The 15,279-nt window shown below is 50.6% G+C and overlaps 1 protein-coding gene across 1 annotated transcript; it reads left to right on the top strand.

The window, feature by feature from the left end:
- Positions 1 to 512: 512 nt before the first annotated feature.
- rnpepl1 (arginyl aminopeptidase like 1) lies at positions 513 to 15,195 on the top strand. The gene is made up of 11 exons (XM_088913220.1): positions 513 to 1,410; positions 4,296 to 4,436; positions 5,443 to 5,594; positions 5,785 to 5,901; positions 6,207 to 6,442; positions 7,209 to 7,322; positions 7,973 to 8,085; positions 8,721 to 8,829; positions 9,890 to 10,114; positions 11,664 to 11,806; positions 12,574 to 15,195. Exons 1-11 carry the CDS (start codon positions 949 to 951, stop codon positions 12,820 to 12,822), a joined length of 2,061 nt encoding a protein of 686 aa, XP_088769346.1. The 5' UTR covers positions 513 to 948; the 3' UTR covers positions 12,823 to 15,195.
- Positions 15,196 to 15,279: the final 84 nt, after the last annotated feature.

Raw genomic sequence — 15,279 nt, forward strand, 5'->3', positions numbered from 1 at the left:
GCTGTGCAATTGTCCTGCAAAGGACACGATTCTCAATCCTCTGGACTGAGCTCGGGCTAAACTCGCGCTTGGCCAACACGTGTAAACTGGAAACTACGGCAAATTTTTAGGTTTTCTGTTACTCTGTTAGGTCAATTTTCTCTTTACATGCATTGGAATACATTATGGTCCTAATGCCCCACGGGAGTAACATGGAATTTCGTGCTTCGGATTTGTAAACATATTTTTTGTATGTGGGAACCCTTTGTATGCGGCGTCTACAATGGTTTGGGCACAGCTGGAGTCATGTCGACGAAGTGAAAACTCCAGTATGAGCTGGAATCAGAGTAAACTTACTTCAGATGATGCTGCTCCAACACGACGCCAGCTGTTGACTGTGAGACAGTACCCCAGCAAGAGCGCCCGCCCCAGGGACGGACAGCGTGAGGGCGCCGCTATCTCCTCGGCCTGCTCCCGGCTCTCCAGCGCCCCCCTGTGGCTCCCAAACTTTCCTCCGAAACCGATTTCCTCCCGTTTTACTTCCTGTTTTCAAAGGGAGTCACAGCTCAGCCTCTTTCATTTTAACTTTTAATTCTCCTCTGCGCGTCCTGTTTCCCTTTTGTTTTATTGGACTTTATTTTCCGTTTGTTTTAACTAAACTCTAAAACAAAACAACTTCTTTGCTCTCCCTCCGTCCGTTTCGGTGGGCAGTGGAAAATGCTGGACTCGCTTTTCTCTCCGGCCCTGATGGATTTCACGTAGCCAGGATCACTTTTATTCACTTTTCCCCTGAATATTTTCTCTTTTTTTCAACCTCAGTTTTCAGCAGCTTTGCGTCTTCATCGCCCCCCACAGCTACCTCTGGTCTCGTCGGCTGCCAGCGTGTTTTATTATTGATCTTTTTTTTTTATTTCCCTGTGTTTAAATAACTTTTATTAGTCTTTTAATTTATTTTACAACTCCGGAGCCATGTCTGACTTCCAGCGGCCGACGCTGTGCTGTTGCCGGAAAGTTCTGACGGTGCCCAGCAAGTCCTGTGACGGCGGCCCGGCGCCGGGTCACTGCCAGCGGGTCGACATCGCCTCGGCGTCCAACTTCCACAGCTTCAAGCTCCGCCACTTCCACCTCGACCTGCGCCTCAGCTTCGTCGACAAGGAGATGACGGGCTGGCAGGTCTTGGAGCTGGTGTCGGTCCAGCCCGGGATCCAGACCCTGGTTCTGGACACCCACCCGTCTCTGCTCATCCATTCCATTGACTGCAAGGTGTTCGGTACCGGCGGCGCCCCGGACACCAGCACCTCTCTCACCTACCGGGTCGACCCGTTCACCGACTACGGCTCCTCGCTCAACATCTGCCTGCCGGCCGCCGCGCTCCGGCCGCACCAAGCCTTCCAGATCACCGTGCGCTACACCACGACCGACGGCCCGGCGGTAAGACAGCCGCCCGTACCGGCAGCAGTAGCTCTGGTCGTAGTAGCCTGTAAGTACGCGGAGCGTATGTGTGAACGGTGTTGTAGTGCTTGTGTACGGTTTTTGCACTCATCTGGATGGTTGGAATGTCAGGAAAAAACTCCCAGCGCACTGTGCAACTTTAGGGAAGTATCTTCAGCTGCCTCACAGCTGCTCATAGTCTTTAGTCATAGTTTATTAATATGCACCTCCCTGCGTGTGTAGTAATGTTAGCAACGGAGACGAGTAATCACAGTAGCAGTGATGACAGCTGTATGAGGATGATGATGGTGTGCACGCTGTTCAACGGGTCGGCTTGCCGGCCTGTTTTACACTCCAGTTATTTCTACCCTGGAGTTTCCTTTTTTCCCCCCTCCGGGACGTGTCATCATCACCCTGCAGTGTCAGGTATAGGTATATACAGTAAGTGATATCCATTTATTCTATTCTTCTTAGTGTCCTCATCAAGTCCTAAAAAGGTCTCATGAATATTTTTTGTTCTTTTTTTGTTAGAGTGATAAGCAGTCTCTTCAACTAATATGGTTAAGGACAACAACAGCCGCTTGTTTTTCTAAGTGTCTGCCTTGTTTGCCAGAGGCAGTATTTCTGAATTACTTTGGAAGCCCTGGCTGTCTGAACTCTTTCTGTGCAGGCGGTGTGCTGAACAGCCCAGCATGGGAAGGGTCCTGTCACAGGGCTGTTACCACTCCTGCACTCCTGGAGGGGGGGGGGGGTCAGCCACTGAAAACTTTATTAACAGGGGCTGTGCCTCAGGTCAGGACAGGGGAGTCAGGAGAAACTGTAGCCTGGGGCAGGAGGGGCTGTGCTGAGGAGTCCGCCCGCGTTCAGTCCTGGGCATTAAGCTTCCTCATTGCTCTTAATTCCTTTGTTGCTGAAGACCTAGAGTCAGACATAGCCAGATGATGAAGCAATCGGTTCAGTTAAGTCCCTGCAGCCATAGCTGTGATAATCAGCAGCTGTGCCTCTTTTAAATGCGTCAGTCGTTATTACATGCAGGCCGCTGACCCAGTGATCAGTCCAGTTAAGGACCTGAAACCCAGCTGAGGTAAAGCCCCCTGTGGGAATCGGGGGACACTCCCAGCGCTGACAGGGCCAGTGACGCCAGTCCGCCCCAGGCTTTCTGTCTCCCCATGCCTTTAACATCGGGGATGAGAAAAAGAACGAAAGAGTGCCAGGCTGTCAGTCGGTTTCGTTGGTCACGGTGGCAACGTGCTCGATTGCTGTTTGTGCCTGAGCTGCATCTTAAGAAATAACTTTTTTCAGAAGCGACTCGGGATCTACGAAACCCTGGCGCAGTGTGTCAGGTCCTTGGAGATTCATGCCTGTAGCCGTTATTAGGGGTTAGAAAGAGGTTTGCTTCTGTCAGTGTTCTGACTTGCTTATCAAAGAAAGGGCCCCAGACGCTGTCTTTTTGTCCCTGGGTTCCGCTGTCTGCCAGCTATGAAGCTTTAGGCAGAGGTGCAAATGAACTGTAGTTTGTGTTCTGTGCAGGTGCTGCAGGTTTCTGGGGGTGTTGACTCTGGGGCCCATGGTGTGTTTCAGGGCTCAGCTGGTCTTCCCTGATATGTCAGTCCACCCACGGGGGTAACTGCTGTTCCAGAGGTGGAGGGTGTCTGGGTGAGGAGGAGGCATCAACTCAGGGCACCCAGTAGTGTCAGGGCAGTGGGTCCTGTGCTTGGCTCCTGCGCCGGGCCTGCGGAAGGGCGACGCTGGTCTCTGCTTTCTTCCTCGATGTTGTCTGCGGTCTGGACGGCCTACTGATGTGCCTGTGCTGGGCCCATTTCCTGCAGCCTGGATTGGAAACAGAAGACGTTTGATCAAGCTCAGCACCAGGCGTCTTCACGGAGAGGGGGAGCACAGAGGTTAACAGTGCCGCAGTGTCTCTCTCCCCCCAGGTGCTGATGAAGGATCCGTTTGTGCTCTCTCAGCATAAACTCTCTTTTCAGCGACAGGGTTTCTTCTGTCTCTCAGCCTGATTTCCATACATTTGTCTCTCAAAGCAGAGGCCGGGTTGTGCTGTGATGCCAGGGCCCTGTTGGGGGCACTGGCAGGGGGGAAGGGGCATGCCCTCAGGGCTGGTGGGGTGGTCCAGGCCGGTGGCTGGCGCTGTGGGCTCTGATGTCACCCGGGACACAGCGGACCTGGACTGGAGAACCAAGGTTTTGGACCAGCCGGGACTCGGGAGATGCAGGTGTTACACGTGTTCATTCAGGGAAATCCTATCCTTCCGGTTAGTCATCGGTTTGCCAAAAGTTGTGAAAGCAGGTTGCTGTTTGGGGGCACCTCTCTCGCGGTCTCCCCTGCCGCAGGGGGCTGGTCTCTGGGGGACTGGGGCTGTTTCCACACAACCCATCATCATTCCTCCTCCTTCGATAAATCAGTCCAGGTGGTGTATATCTGCGGTCCTCGCTGCGACATGAGCTTTACGTTTCTGACAGCTGTCATTTTCAAGGAACATTCTATTTGTGCACTTGGATTCATCTGCGGCTTATTTCGGTACCCCTCTGTTTTTCCCCTGGCTGGTTAGAGGCACAAGCAGTCCATGTGTTAGGCTGGTGCAGATGGCATCTCTCTGTCGGCTGTGAACTGCCACACAGTACCTCTGCCCTGCTCAGTGCCTGACGGCTGCTTGTGTAGTTATTATATTATGGACCCCGCCTCAGCTCTGGTCCGTGCTGCACCCACACTGCAGTGGCAAGAGATTGTCTTCTTACCACAGTAATCCAGGATGCCAGCTGTGTGTCAATGGGAGTGTCTCAGTGCTGCGATCATACCACTTTTCCCTGTCTTTCTCTTCCGGCCTTCTCTCCTTCTCTCTGCTTACCTCGTCTCTGTCTGTCCCACAGATCTGGTGGCTGGACTCGGAGCTGACGTGTGGCCAGACGCGGCCGCTGGTCTTCACTCAGGGTCACTCCGTGTGCAACCGGTCCTTCTTCCCCTGCTTCGACACGCCCGCTGTCAAGAGCACCTATTCCGCCACTATCCGCGTGAGTCTCTTGCTCCCTCACTGTCTCTCACTCCCCATCCCCTGTCCTGGTCTGTGTAAGACTCCTCCTCCCTCAGTGTCTCTCACTGTCTATTCCCTGATCTGCTCTGTCTCCTGTATGTGTACGTGTCCATGTCCCTCAGTGTCTCTCACTGTCCATTCTCTGAACTGATCTGTCTCCTATATGTGTACGTGTCCATGTCCCTCAGTGTCTCTCACTGTCCATTTCCTGATCTGCTCTGTCTCCTGTATGTGTACACGTTCATGACCCCTCAGTGTCTCTCACTGTCCATTTCCTAGTCTGCTCTGTCTCCTGTATGTGTACACGTTCATGTCCCTCAGTGTCTCTTACTGTCCATTCCCTGATCTGCTCTGTCTCTTTAAGTATGAGACTCCATGTCCCTCAATGTCTCATGCTCTCCACCTTCTGACCTCGTCAGTTTCTTGTATGTGTAACAGTCTATCCCATAGTCTATCTCACTCTACATTCCCTGACCTGGTCTGTCTCCTCCATGTGTAGGACTCCCTCTCTCCTCCCTGTGTAGACACAGACTGTTTGGACAGTCGCTGCATGTGTCAGTAGTTTCAGGGCAGTGGGTTCTGGCTGAACAGCCCCTTGATCACTCTGTGTAAATAACCTGGGGACAAAGTGAGTGAACACTCATGTTTCTCACTCTCCCTCGCTCCCACTGACAGCAGTGCCTCACGTATAAACACAGAATCACTCGCACACTTCAGGTCAGTATTACTTCATATATTGACAGGCTCACTGTCAATACCATTTCACAGTGACTGTCAGTATTTTCACAGGAGCACGGCACTGATGGAGCGTGTGTTGTGTTGACAGTGTGGTTTAGTGTGTATTGACCGTGTGTATGCTGAGTGTATCATCGTGTACAGTGTTTGGGCACTGTGTGAAGGCGTGTGATGTTGATGGCAGTTGGTGTGCTGAGGGCGGTGTTTTTGTGTTGGTTGCCGTGTGTATTGACGGTGTGTGCTGTGCCCAGGTGCCCGAGGGAGTGACGGTGCTGATGAGCGCCACGCACAGTGTTTTCAGTCAGCAGGAGCAGGCCTATCAGTTCTCCATGGAGTTCCCTGTGCCAGCCTACCTGGTGGCTCTGGTGGCAGGAGACCTGCAGCCCGCCGACATTGGCCCCCGGTGAGTTAGCAGGGAGGGAAGTTGATTTTATCATCACAGTTTTATGTATTTATTTTAATTACACTGGAGCTTGCTGTCCAGCCTCTGAAGCCTTGCGTCTGATGGCGGGGTTTTCTCTTGGTGCACTGTGTGTGTTAACCCCTCTGCCTCTCCGCCGGGCAGTGTGTTGACCCCTGTCGCTCTCCGTCAGGAGCCGAGTGTGGGCAGAGCCCTGTGTGCTGAGTTCTGCTGTCAATAAGCTGGGGGGCAGTGTGGAGCGCTGGCTGGCAGTGGCGGAGGGGCTGTTTGGACCGTATGTCTGGGGCAGGTGAGAGACCAACCCATCTCTGTTATATATCTGCACATATAATAAAGTTGCTGTACTATATATGGGTCAACGGTGCACATAATACACTGCTCACCGTTGAACCATATTGTACAGTTTGGCTCTTCACTGTTTTGCACACCACTGCACTACATTGTATTTTACTGCACTCTACTATACATTTTAGGGCTTGTAGTACTGTACTTCTTTCCTTTGTTATACTAGTGTAAGACACTGCAGCACTAATATAGCACTACTGTATTAGACCGTGGTACTTCACTGCACTGCTGTGTTGGCTTCCCCTGCAGGTACGACATAGTATTCCTTCCCCCCTCCTTCCCCATCGTTGCCATGGAAAACCCGTGTCTGACATTCATCATCTCCTCGATCCTCGAGAGCCGAGAGTTCCTGGTGATTGACGTGATTCACGAGATTGCGCACGGCTGGTTCGGCAACGCTGTTACTAATGCCACCTGGGAGGAGATGTGGCTGAGCGAGGGGCTGGCCACATACGCACAGAGACGCATCACTACTGAGGCCTATGGTGAGAACACTGAGGCACCTGAGCTGTGCACAGAGGCAGGACACTGAAACACTCACACACTCACAGGCATGCTGAGCTGTGCACAGAGGCAGGAGACTGACACACTTACGCAATCACAGGCATGCTGAGCTGTGCATAGAGACAGGGCACTTGCACAATCACAGGCATTCAGAGCTGTTTATTGAGACAGGGCACTGACACAATCGCAGGCATGCTGACCTGTACACAGAGGCAGGGTACTGACTCACAATCACAGGCATTAAGAGCTGTGTATAGAGACAGGGCACTGACGCACAATCACAGACATGCTGAGCTGTGCACAGAGGCAGGACACTGACACACTCACACACTCACAGGCATGTTGAGCTGTGCATAGAGACAGGCCACTGACACAATCACAGGCATGCTGAGCCGTGCATAGAGACAGGCCACTGACACAATCACAGGCAAGCTGATCTGTGCACAGAGGCAGGAGACTGACACACTTACACAATCACAGGCATGCTGAGCTGTGCATAGAGACAGGGCACTCGCATAATCACAGGCATTCAGAGCTGTTTATTGAGACAGGGCACTGACACAATCACAGGCATGCTGACCTGTACACAGAGGCAGGGCACTGACACAATCACAGGCATGTTGATCTGTAACAGAGACACACAGCTGAGGCCTAATGTGAATGTCACACTCAGTCACTGACACTATGTTCCTCATCTGCTATCTTACAGACTAGCTCCCTCTTCAGTTCCCTTTCTCTTCCCCTCAGGTGCTGCATTCACCTGTCTTGAGACAGTGTTCCGCCTGGATGCTCTTCACAGGCAGATGAGGCTGCTGGGAGACAACAATCCTGTCAGCAAACTGCAGGTCAAATTCGAGCCAGGTACACTGAGCACACCTGCACTGCCTGTGCTTTGGCAATGTGTGATGACAGTGTGCATTTCAAACTGTCTGGCTATTGGCTAGTTAACTAGCTGTTGGTCATTTTGGACTTTGCTCCTGACTTTTAGTAGATTTGCACAGGCCTCTCAGTTCAAGAACAATGTTACCATTTTCGTTTGTGTCTGCTTTTCTGTATAATACTTTCAGGGGTGTGCAACAAATTGGTCAAGCTGCTGTTCAGTGTGGAGCAGCTCAAGATTATGAAAATGTCCACAAAAACACAGTAACTTCTGACAGTGTGGACATCTGCACAAAGGAGATTACTTTTTTACCACCCAAATGGCATTTCATTTTAAATCCAAAAATACCTAAACATTTGGTTCTGTTCTGCTTGTGTGATGGTTGAGTATGTGGTTTAATTTCAGCTGAGTAGAGAGTTGTAAAATATATTAGATTAGGACTCAATAGAAAACCCAGAAAACCTTTGTGTATGTTGTCCAGCAGGCACCAGCTGTGTCTGGACGCTGTGTCTGGGCGCTGCGCGTGTGCTGTCCGGCTGTGTCTGGGCGCTGCGCGTGTGCTGTCCGGCTGTGTCTGGGCGCTGCGCGTGTGCTGTCCGGCTGTGTCTGACTCTGTGCGTGTGCTGTCCAGGTGTAAATCCCAGCAGCCTGATGAACCTCTTCACCTATGAGAAGGGCTACTGCTTTGTCTCCTACCTGTCGCAGTTGTGTGGGGACACCCAGCGCTTTGATGCCTTCCTGCGGGTGAGATAGACATGCACTGATCTCTGCAACCCATATATTCATTATTCTGTTATTTGTAACTTTATTAAGCCAGTAGCAGTGAGATTCCTTAATCAATTATTTTTTGAAGCATCTTGATCATTTATTACTCGGCATCATTGATGAAATATTCCTAGGCTTGTTAATGATTTCCCTATCAGGCCCATTAATCAATTACAGATTTTCTATTGGGCTGCCTCTGCAATAATAACCACAGCTTGGCCAACTGCTTGGTTGGTTACAGCAATTCAGTTTTAGGTTTAGTTTCTTTATTTATGCCTAGCTGTCATCTGGGGATGCTTTTGATGTTGGCTAGTTCAGTAGAAGTTAGTGCAGTTTATTATGTCATATCTTAACTGGGGAGAAAACAACCGAAGGGAGATTGGGCTTCGGGTGGGATCTGACCTGCCCTCAAGGTCCAGATAGCTCTACGACTCGTTTGTCATCGGCTGCAAAGCCTGTTAAGTGTACAGCTCATTGTCAAGCTTGTTGCCTCTCACCCTTCAGCTGGGCGCTGGACTCATGGTTTAGCTCTGACTCTCTGGGTTCTCCCCCGCCCTCTCTCTGGCTCCTGTCGGTCTTCCGGTCCGCCTCACCGAGCCTCCTCCTCTCCCCAGGCCTACACCGAGAAGTTCAAGTTCACCAGCGTGGTGGCGCACGACCTCCTGGAGTTCTTCCTGGGATTCTTCCCGGAGCTGAAGGAAAGCTCTGTGGCCCAGAGAGAGGGTGAGAGGCGGGGGCGGGGGCAGGGGCGAGGGCGAGGGTGAAAGAAGTGGGAGAGGAGAATGAGTAAGGGTGGGGAGGGGGTGAGCAGTGGGAGTGTGTGTTTCAGCAGCGTAAGAGGAGTCTCTTGAAAGAACACAAGGCACTTGTTAAGTTTATGTTTTTACTATGTAAAGGGGAAATGCAAATCTTTTTTTATATTTCGGGGTTAGAAAGAATTGGCAGCGATGAGTGCGTTTCAGACCACAATTTGCAGGTATGCGCAGCGCAATGTTCTTCGATTCAGAACGCGGTAACAAAACTTCTGGTGATGTATGCAGCCTTGTGCCATTGCACAGAAGCAGGCTTGTGAATATGTCTCTTTCAATCCAATAGAAATATTGCTTTTGATTTCGATACAGTTCTGCTGACAAATACTACTTATTTGTTAACTCTGCATGCAGATCACACTGGAACATTTCTGCGGTAATATGTCTGCTGCACAACCTGTATTTATACACTCGTACATCACATCACATTACAGTATTCTTTATGGAGACTAGTGAGCAGGAAGGGCCTAATCATGTCGCAATCCGTGGAACCTCGAATGCAAATTTGCGACAACATGGGAACTTACAGTACTCTCACAAAGTTCACAATATTGTGCTTAATACAAAATGTATAATTTTTTTCTATAACGTTAACAAATTTACTTTGTTACCACAATTTTTATAACCGGTCTGAGAAATTGGGACTTCAGTTTCCCTAAATTGGGACTTCAGTTCCCCTAAATATATCAGAGATCTCACAGAGGAAGCAGCTGTTGCAGAATCTGCACAGATATTGAGTGAGCAAGCTGTGCCAGGGGGGTTGATGGGGGGGGGGGGTCATCCAGTTTATCCCCTTGGCACAGATTACTCAAATAGATTGTGAAGCAGCAGTTGCTTCCTCTTTGGGGCGTGTGTGACATGTCCGATCAGTACAACATATCCCACTTAGCACCAGTAGCCAGAGTGATGGATGCCCTGAGTGATGGATGTCAAAGAAGATCACCTTCCCCTCTCCCTCTTCCCCCGTCTCTCAGGTCTGGAGTTTGAGCGCTGGCTGAATGGCTGTGGCCCCCCCCTGTCTGAGCCGGATCTGTCCGCTGGGTCGGTCCTGACCGGTCCGGTCAAGCAGCTCTGTGAGCTGTGGAGCGTAGACCCTCTCGACCTCCTGACGATTGCGACTTTCGACCTCTCAACCTGGAGCACCTTCCAAATCGTGCTGTTCCTGGACCGACTGCTGGACCGCTCACCCCTGCCACACGGTACCTGTGGGGGGGGGGCAAACTGGGGGCACCGTGCAGTGGGGGGCAGGGTCATAGGTAAGGCTTGAAGCTGGGGCTCGTGCAGCAGGTAAACGGGTCCATGAAAAGTACATCCGCAACCTGCTGTCATAAATAAATAGTGTCTCCGGCTGTCGCCGAAGCCTGCCAGTTTGGAAGCAGCAGTGGGCTGTGTGTGTGCGCTGCTACTGCAGCATCACAGGCACAACATTAACAGAGCTCGAGTCTGCTGCCATTTCATTGGATAAGTAACTGATAGTCACAGTGACATGGAGATCCAGTCTCTTGGCTTGAAAAACACCTGAAACCAAACAACGTGTCGCTGTTGATAAGCAGGTGAGAGACGTACCTGTGCTGAAGTGATTTAAAGGGGTGCGTTGTTTAATACAATACTCACTGCCAGTGAGTAAAACTGTTTTAAAAACAAATCTCCAACTTTGTGCCTAGAAGGTGCACCATCTGGGAAAAAAAATGTTTTTAATTGCTCCCCGCAGTCTCTCTAACTCTAAAGAACAATCTAAGAGCAGTGCTGTGAGTGACCTTTGATTTGATGGCCACAGAGCACTTATGACTCCATCACCTCTTTGCAATCGATGCTTTTGCTTGTCGGTCATCTAGAGAGCCTTATTAAGTACACTAAATCACACTAAGGCTGATGCAGCCTGCTTTCACCATTTGTGTTCTTTTCGCTCTGGCGTACTCTGTCCTGGCCCTAGCTAGCTCCTGACCCTGTGCTTCCACACTGCTGTCTGAACAGGTGGGCTTATGGCTGGTTCACAGACTCAATAGCCCATAACAATTCAGTGTGTTTTCCACTGATATTGAGTGAGCAAGCATGCCAGGGGGTGAATGGTGGGGTAACCAACTGGGTGCAGTTTTTGCACCAGACAAGTGACCTGTGAATTCTACCTCCTGATGGCCTTCAGGGAATATTCTCTTTTTTAGTTACTGCACACGCACTCCCATCTGGGGATCACCGATTGTTTTGAACAAGAGAGTGGCTCTCCAGCAGCGACTCCATCACATGCTCAGGAAAGAAACACGTGCTCCTCTGACACCCCCACCTGTAAGGGTCCGTCTTTAGATACACTGCGAAGGCGACACGGACAGAGGAGCTGTTCATTAAGATCGAACTTTATTGTCCACCCAGAAGGGTGGAAATTTGTCTTTGGTATCACCATAGAAAACTACAAAAAGCAACGCTCAAAGCAAGATAAATACATATTAAAAACAGATGCTGTTCTCAGAGATGCAACAGTACATATACACAAATCTTGCTCTGCCCATATTACAGTCCCGTCACACTAACCCGACAGCTGCGTACAGGGAATAGTCGCTTAGCTGTGCTATACCCATCGCACAGGCAACAAAGGATTTCTTCTTTACATTTTTCTTGGCGGCAGGCGTTGTAAATCGCCTCCCTGAAGGTAAGGTGTTTCTCTGAGACGCCCCAGTGACCTTGCGGCATGTTGGGGGTGGAGGGGGAGAGAAATCGAACTCTCTGTGACGGAGTTATCTGTGCGTCTCCCAGAGGTGATGTCCCGCCTGTCCCGCTGTTACTCCGTGCTGCTGGACGGGATGAACGCCGAGGTGCGGATCCGCTGGCTGCAGATCGTGGTGCGGAATGGCTTCTATCCGGACCTGTCCCAAGTGCGGAGCTTTCTACACACACATGTGAGCAGGGGGGAGTAAGAGGGCGGGACACTGGAGAGGGAGCGTGGGGACAGAAGGGGGACAGAAAGCAAGATGAAGATGGGAAGAGGAGGAGAGGAATAGAGGGCAGAGATTGTGAAAGTAAACACGCACTACACACTAACCGAATATGCGACCAAAGTAAGAAACAGCGAAAAGAAACAGACCCTGACGAAGTACAGGCTCAGTGACCACAGCCAGGCCATAGAAACTGGGTGACACAGGCAGACCTGGCTGCCCAGAGAGGACAGGCTGTGCTCCCACTGCCAGCGGGGAGAAACGGAGACAGAGATGCTGCACTGTGACAGATATTCTGGGATAAGACAAACACTCTTCTCTAAATTTACAAATCTAATCCCAAAATTCCCAAACCTGCCAGAATCACAACAACTCCCAATCCTAGTGGGAGGGGGAGGAGGGAACTCAGGCTCACTGTTCCTCACGCTGTGAAAGGAGATCACATACTGGGATGCCAGTTCAACTGTCTCCCAATAATACTCCATATGTTTGTAAATATATTATGATGTGTCTGTAGATTTTATGTTAATTGTGTTTGTATTGCTTTGGAAACAATTATTTTATTCATTGGTCATGCCAGTAAAGCATCTTGAATTGAAATGAGGTAAAAGGAAAGGGGGGATGGGGGAGGAGGAGGAGGACAGTTATTGGGGTAAGGAAATGACAATGCCGATCTTTTTCCCTCTCCCTCTCTAAACCTCTCCTGCTCCATCCCACTGGCCCTCTCCCAGACCTCTCGGATGTACACGGTGCCGCTGTACGAGGACCTGTGCTCCGGCGTGATGAAGTCCTTCGCGGTGGAGGTGTTCTACCAGACCCAGGGCCGCCTGCACCCCAACCTGCGGCGCACGCTGCAGCAGATCCTGTCCCAGAGCAGCGCACCCCCACTGCTGGCCCCGCCAACCCCGGCGCCCGACCGCCCCACCGACGCCCCTCCCGGCAGCACCATCGCGCTGCGAGACGTCAACGTGTCGGCCTGACGCCCAGAAGAGGGCGCGGAAACGGGCAGAGCCGGAACCACGGACAGGCTGACAGGCCCACCAGAGCGTAGGAGAAGAGCATCGGAAGAAAGGGGTGTAGAAAACCAGGTGGAAGGTAACAACAGCGCGCGAGGCTGGCAGGACGAGCCGCTGACTGAGTACACAGGACGTGACTGTGCTGGACAGGCCTAAACTGCACAGGAGCTTTGTAGAGAGAGAACCGCTTGAAGGAGCATTAACAGAACCCGCACAAAGCCCATTATTTATTGAAATGTGTCATAATGTTTGATTTTTTTTTCTCCACTGACTGCTCTGTACAACAGGGATGCACAGCTCGGGGCCTGGGAGGCTGATAGGCCTCTTTAAATCTCAACAGTTTAGAACCTGGGAAAAAGGGCTGCAGTGATTCAGTTAAGTCAAAAATTAATTCAATTATGTAATAAATAAAAACCTGAAGAGACGGTGGGCTTCAAGGTCTCGAGTTGTGAATTTCTGCAGTGTGGAGGCTTGTGTGCCACCTGTCTTCTTTTGTAAAGGCACCTGGCTGTAAAGGGGCTCTCCGTTCGCACTCTGCGACCCAGATCCTGGCTCACAAGACCGGGATGAGTGTGAGTGAGAGACGGGAGCCTGCAGTGCAGTGGCACTTTTTGCTGTGCGCATTACTAACAAGGTGGGGACAAAGTTTGAGAAAATGTGTCCCCTTTGATAGTAACAACATAAGGATGTCCACAAAATATAAATGACTTTTTTTTTAAAAAAAGAAAAATCATAATACAGTGTTTTATTTTTAAGTCTAAAAGTGCCGAAAATATTTATTTGGGGTCTCTTTTCTCCACCTGTGGAGATTGATTTGAGTGTAGCAGTGAATAACAAGATAAAGAGTCTAGAAAGTCTAGAAATACTAGTGTGTGAGAGTTTGTGGTGTGTGTGAACCCCCCAGCACACAGACCAGCTGACCAGTCCCTGCGCAGCTCCAGGCTCCAGTCCTTCAGACACAAGTTCCCTGGTGCTACAGCCGTAGACCCTTCCTGTCCTCGCCGTGTCCTCCTCCACTGTGCTGTGCCAGAAACGCTTCCGAAACGTTGCGTCTGGCGCGATCACGCACCTCCTGGTACTTTTAATCCACAGTCGCTGCTGGTCATTAATCATTGCTGTGGAATGTTAACAGAATGGATTTGACAGCGATTTTCCTAAGAGACTCAGGGAACAGGAATGGGAGACCAGCAGACTGCTGGGGGTTTGGGCTGAGCTCCCACAGACCCGACAGCGTCCGCTGGGTCTTAGTGCCCAGCCCTCGTGGGCACGTGGCTTGGTCAAGGCCTCCTGGAGCGTGGGTTGCTGTGGGCGTGTGCGATTCAAAGGACAGGAGCTGTGCCTTGTCCAGGTGGATGCCAGCAGAGCTCTGTTGGCTTGTGGGATGGTCTCTTGAGAAAGGACATGTTGTAGCTAGTCAGAGTTAACATGGGACAGGGGGCCTGGGCAGCTCTCCCGGGTGACTCGCGAGGTCACAGGGGTCCAGACCACACAGCCTGCTTGTTTTAAAAGCCCCCAGTCAGCTGTGTCGCTCTGCTTGGGGAATCCTGACCACAGCTGGCTGATGACATAGCTCCTTGTGGGGGTGTCCTAAGCAGACCTTTGCGGGTTGAGAGCCCCTCATGGGCTATTCTTTCTAATGTTTTGTAATAAAACAAATTGAGTTAATGAAGTGCTTGGGGATGGATCTATAAATAGAGGACACTGCAACTTTCGTAGCGTTTGGACTGGATGGTCTTGCCTTAATTCCTGGTGCTAAAGTAGCTCCTCCCACCTTATTCTCCAGCCTGCCGCTCAGCAGGAGGGGGCTGAGCCACACTGGTGCCATGCAGTCCTTCAGCTACTAGTTTGGAGCGTGACTGGCCAATTGCTGCTTCAGCCACACCCATTTATGAAATGAGCCCGCCCCCCCCCCCCCCCGGTCCGGACAGACTCTCTTCCTGATTGGCTCCACCTGTCTGCCTGTGTTTCCCTGATTGGAGAAAGAAAAAACTTTTTTTTTAAAAAAAGCAAGCAACCTAATTAATGGGAGAATTTCAGAATATAGTAATTTACGTTAATTTTGTGGAATTTGTTTATCGTCACTGAGTTCATGGATGATAATGGACCTCACAGCCTGCCTTAACGATTCTGATGGAAGTTTAGAAAAAAGATATACAATGTTTGTGTTTTAACAGGCTGTATTGTCGAGGTAGCAGGGGATGGGGGGGTTGGCGTGGTGTAATTTACCAATATGAGGCCTTGTCAGAAGCCTTACTGATTTTGCACAAAATGAAACACTAGTGTATTTTAATTCTTTATATTTGAAATAAACGCAGGGAGTGTCCTGCTCTGAAGAAAGCTGTCCGGGATGGTTTGAGTTTTTTACACACTCTTTGGGGAATGTGTAGCTGTCGTCTCTTTTCGCCTTGTCTGTCTGGCACA

The sequence above is a fragment of the Atractosteus spatula genome, chromosome 4 (genome assembly GCF_055471065.1).
Source record: "Atractosteus spatula isolate fAtrSpa1 chromosome 4, fAtrSpa1.hap1, whole genome shotgun sequence".
Lineage (NCBI taxonomy): Eukaryota > Metazoa > Chordata > Actinopteri > Semionotiformes > Lepisosteidae > Atractosteus > Atractosteus spatula.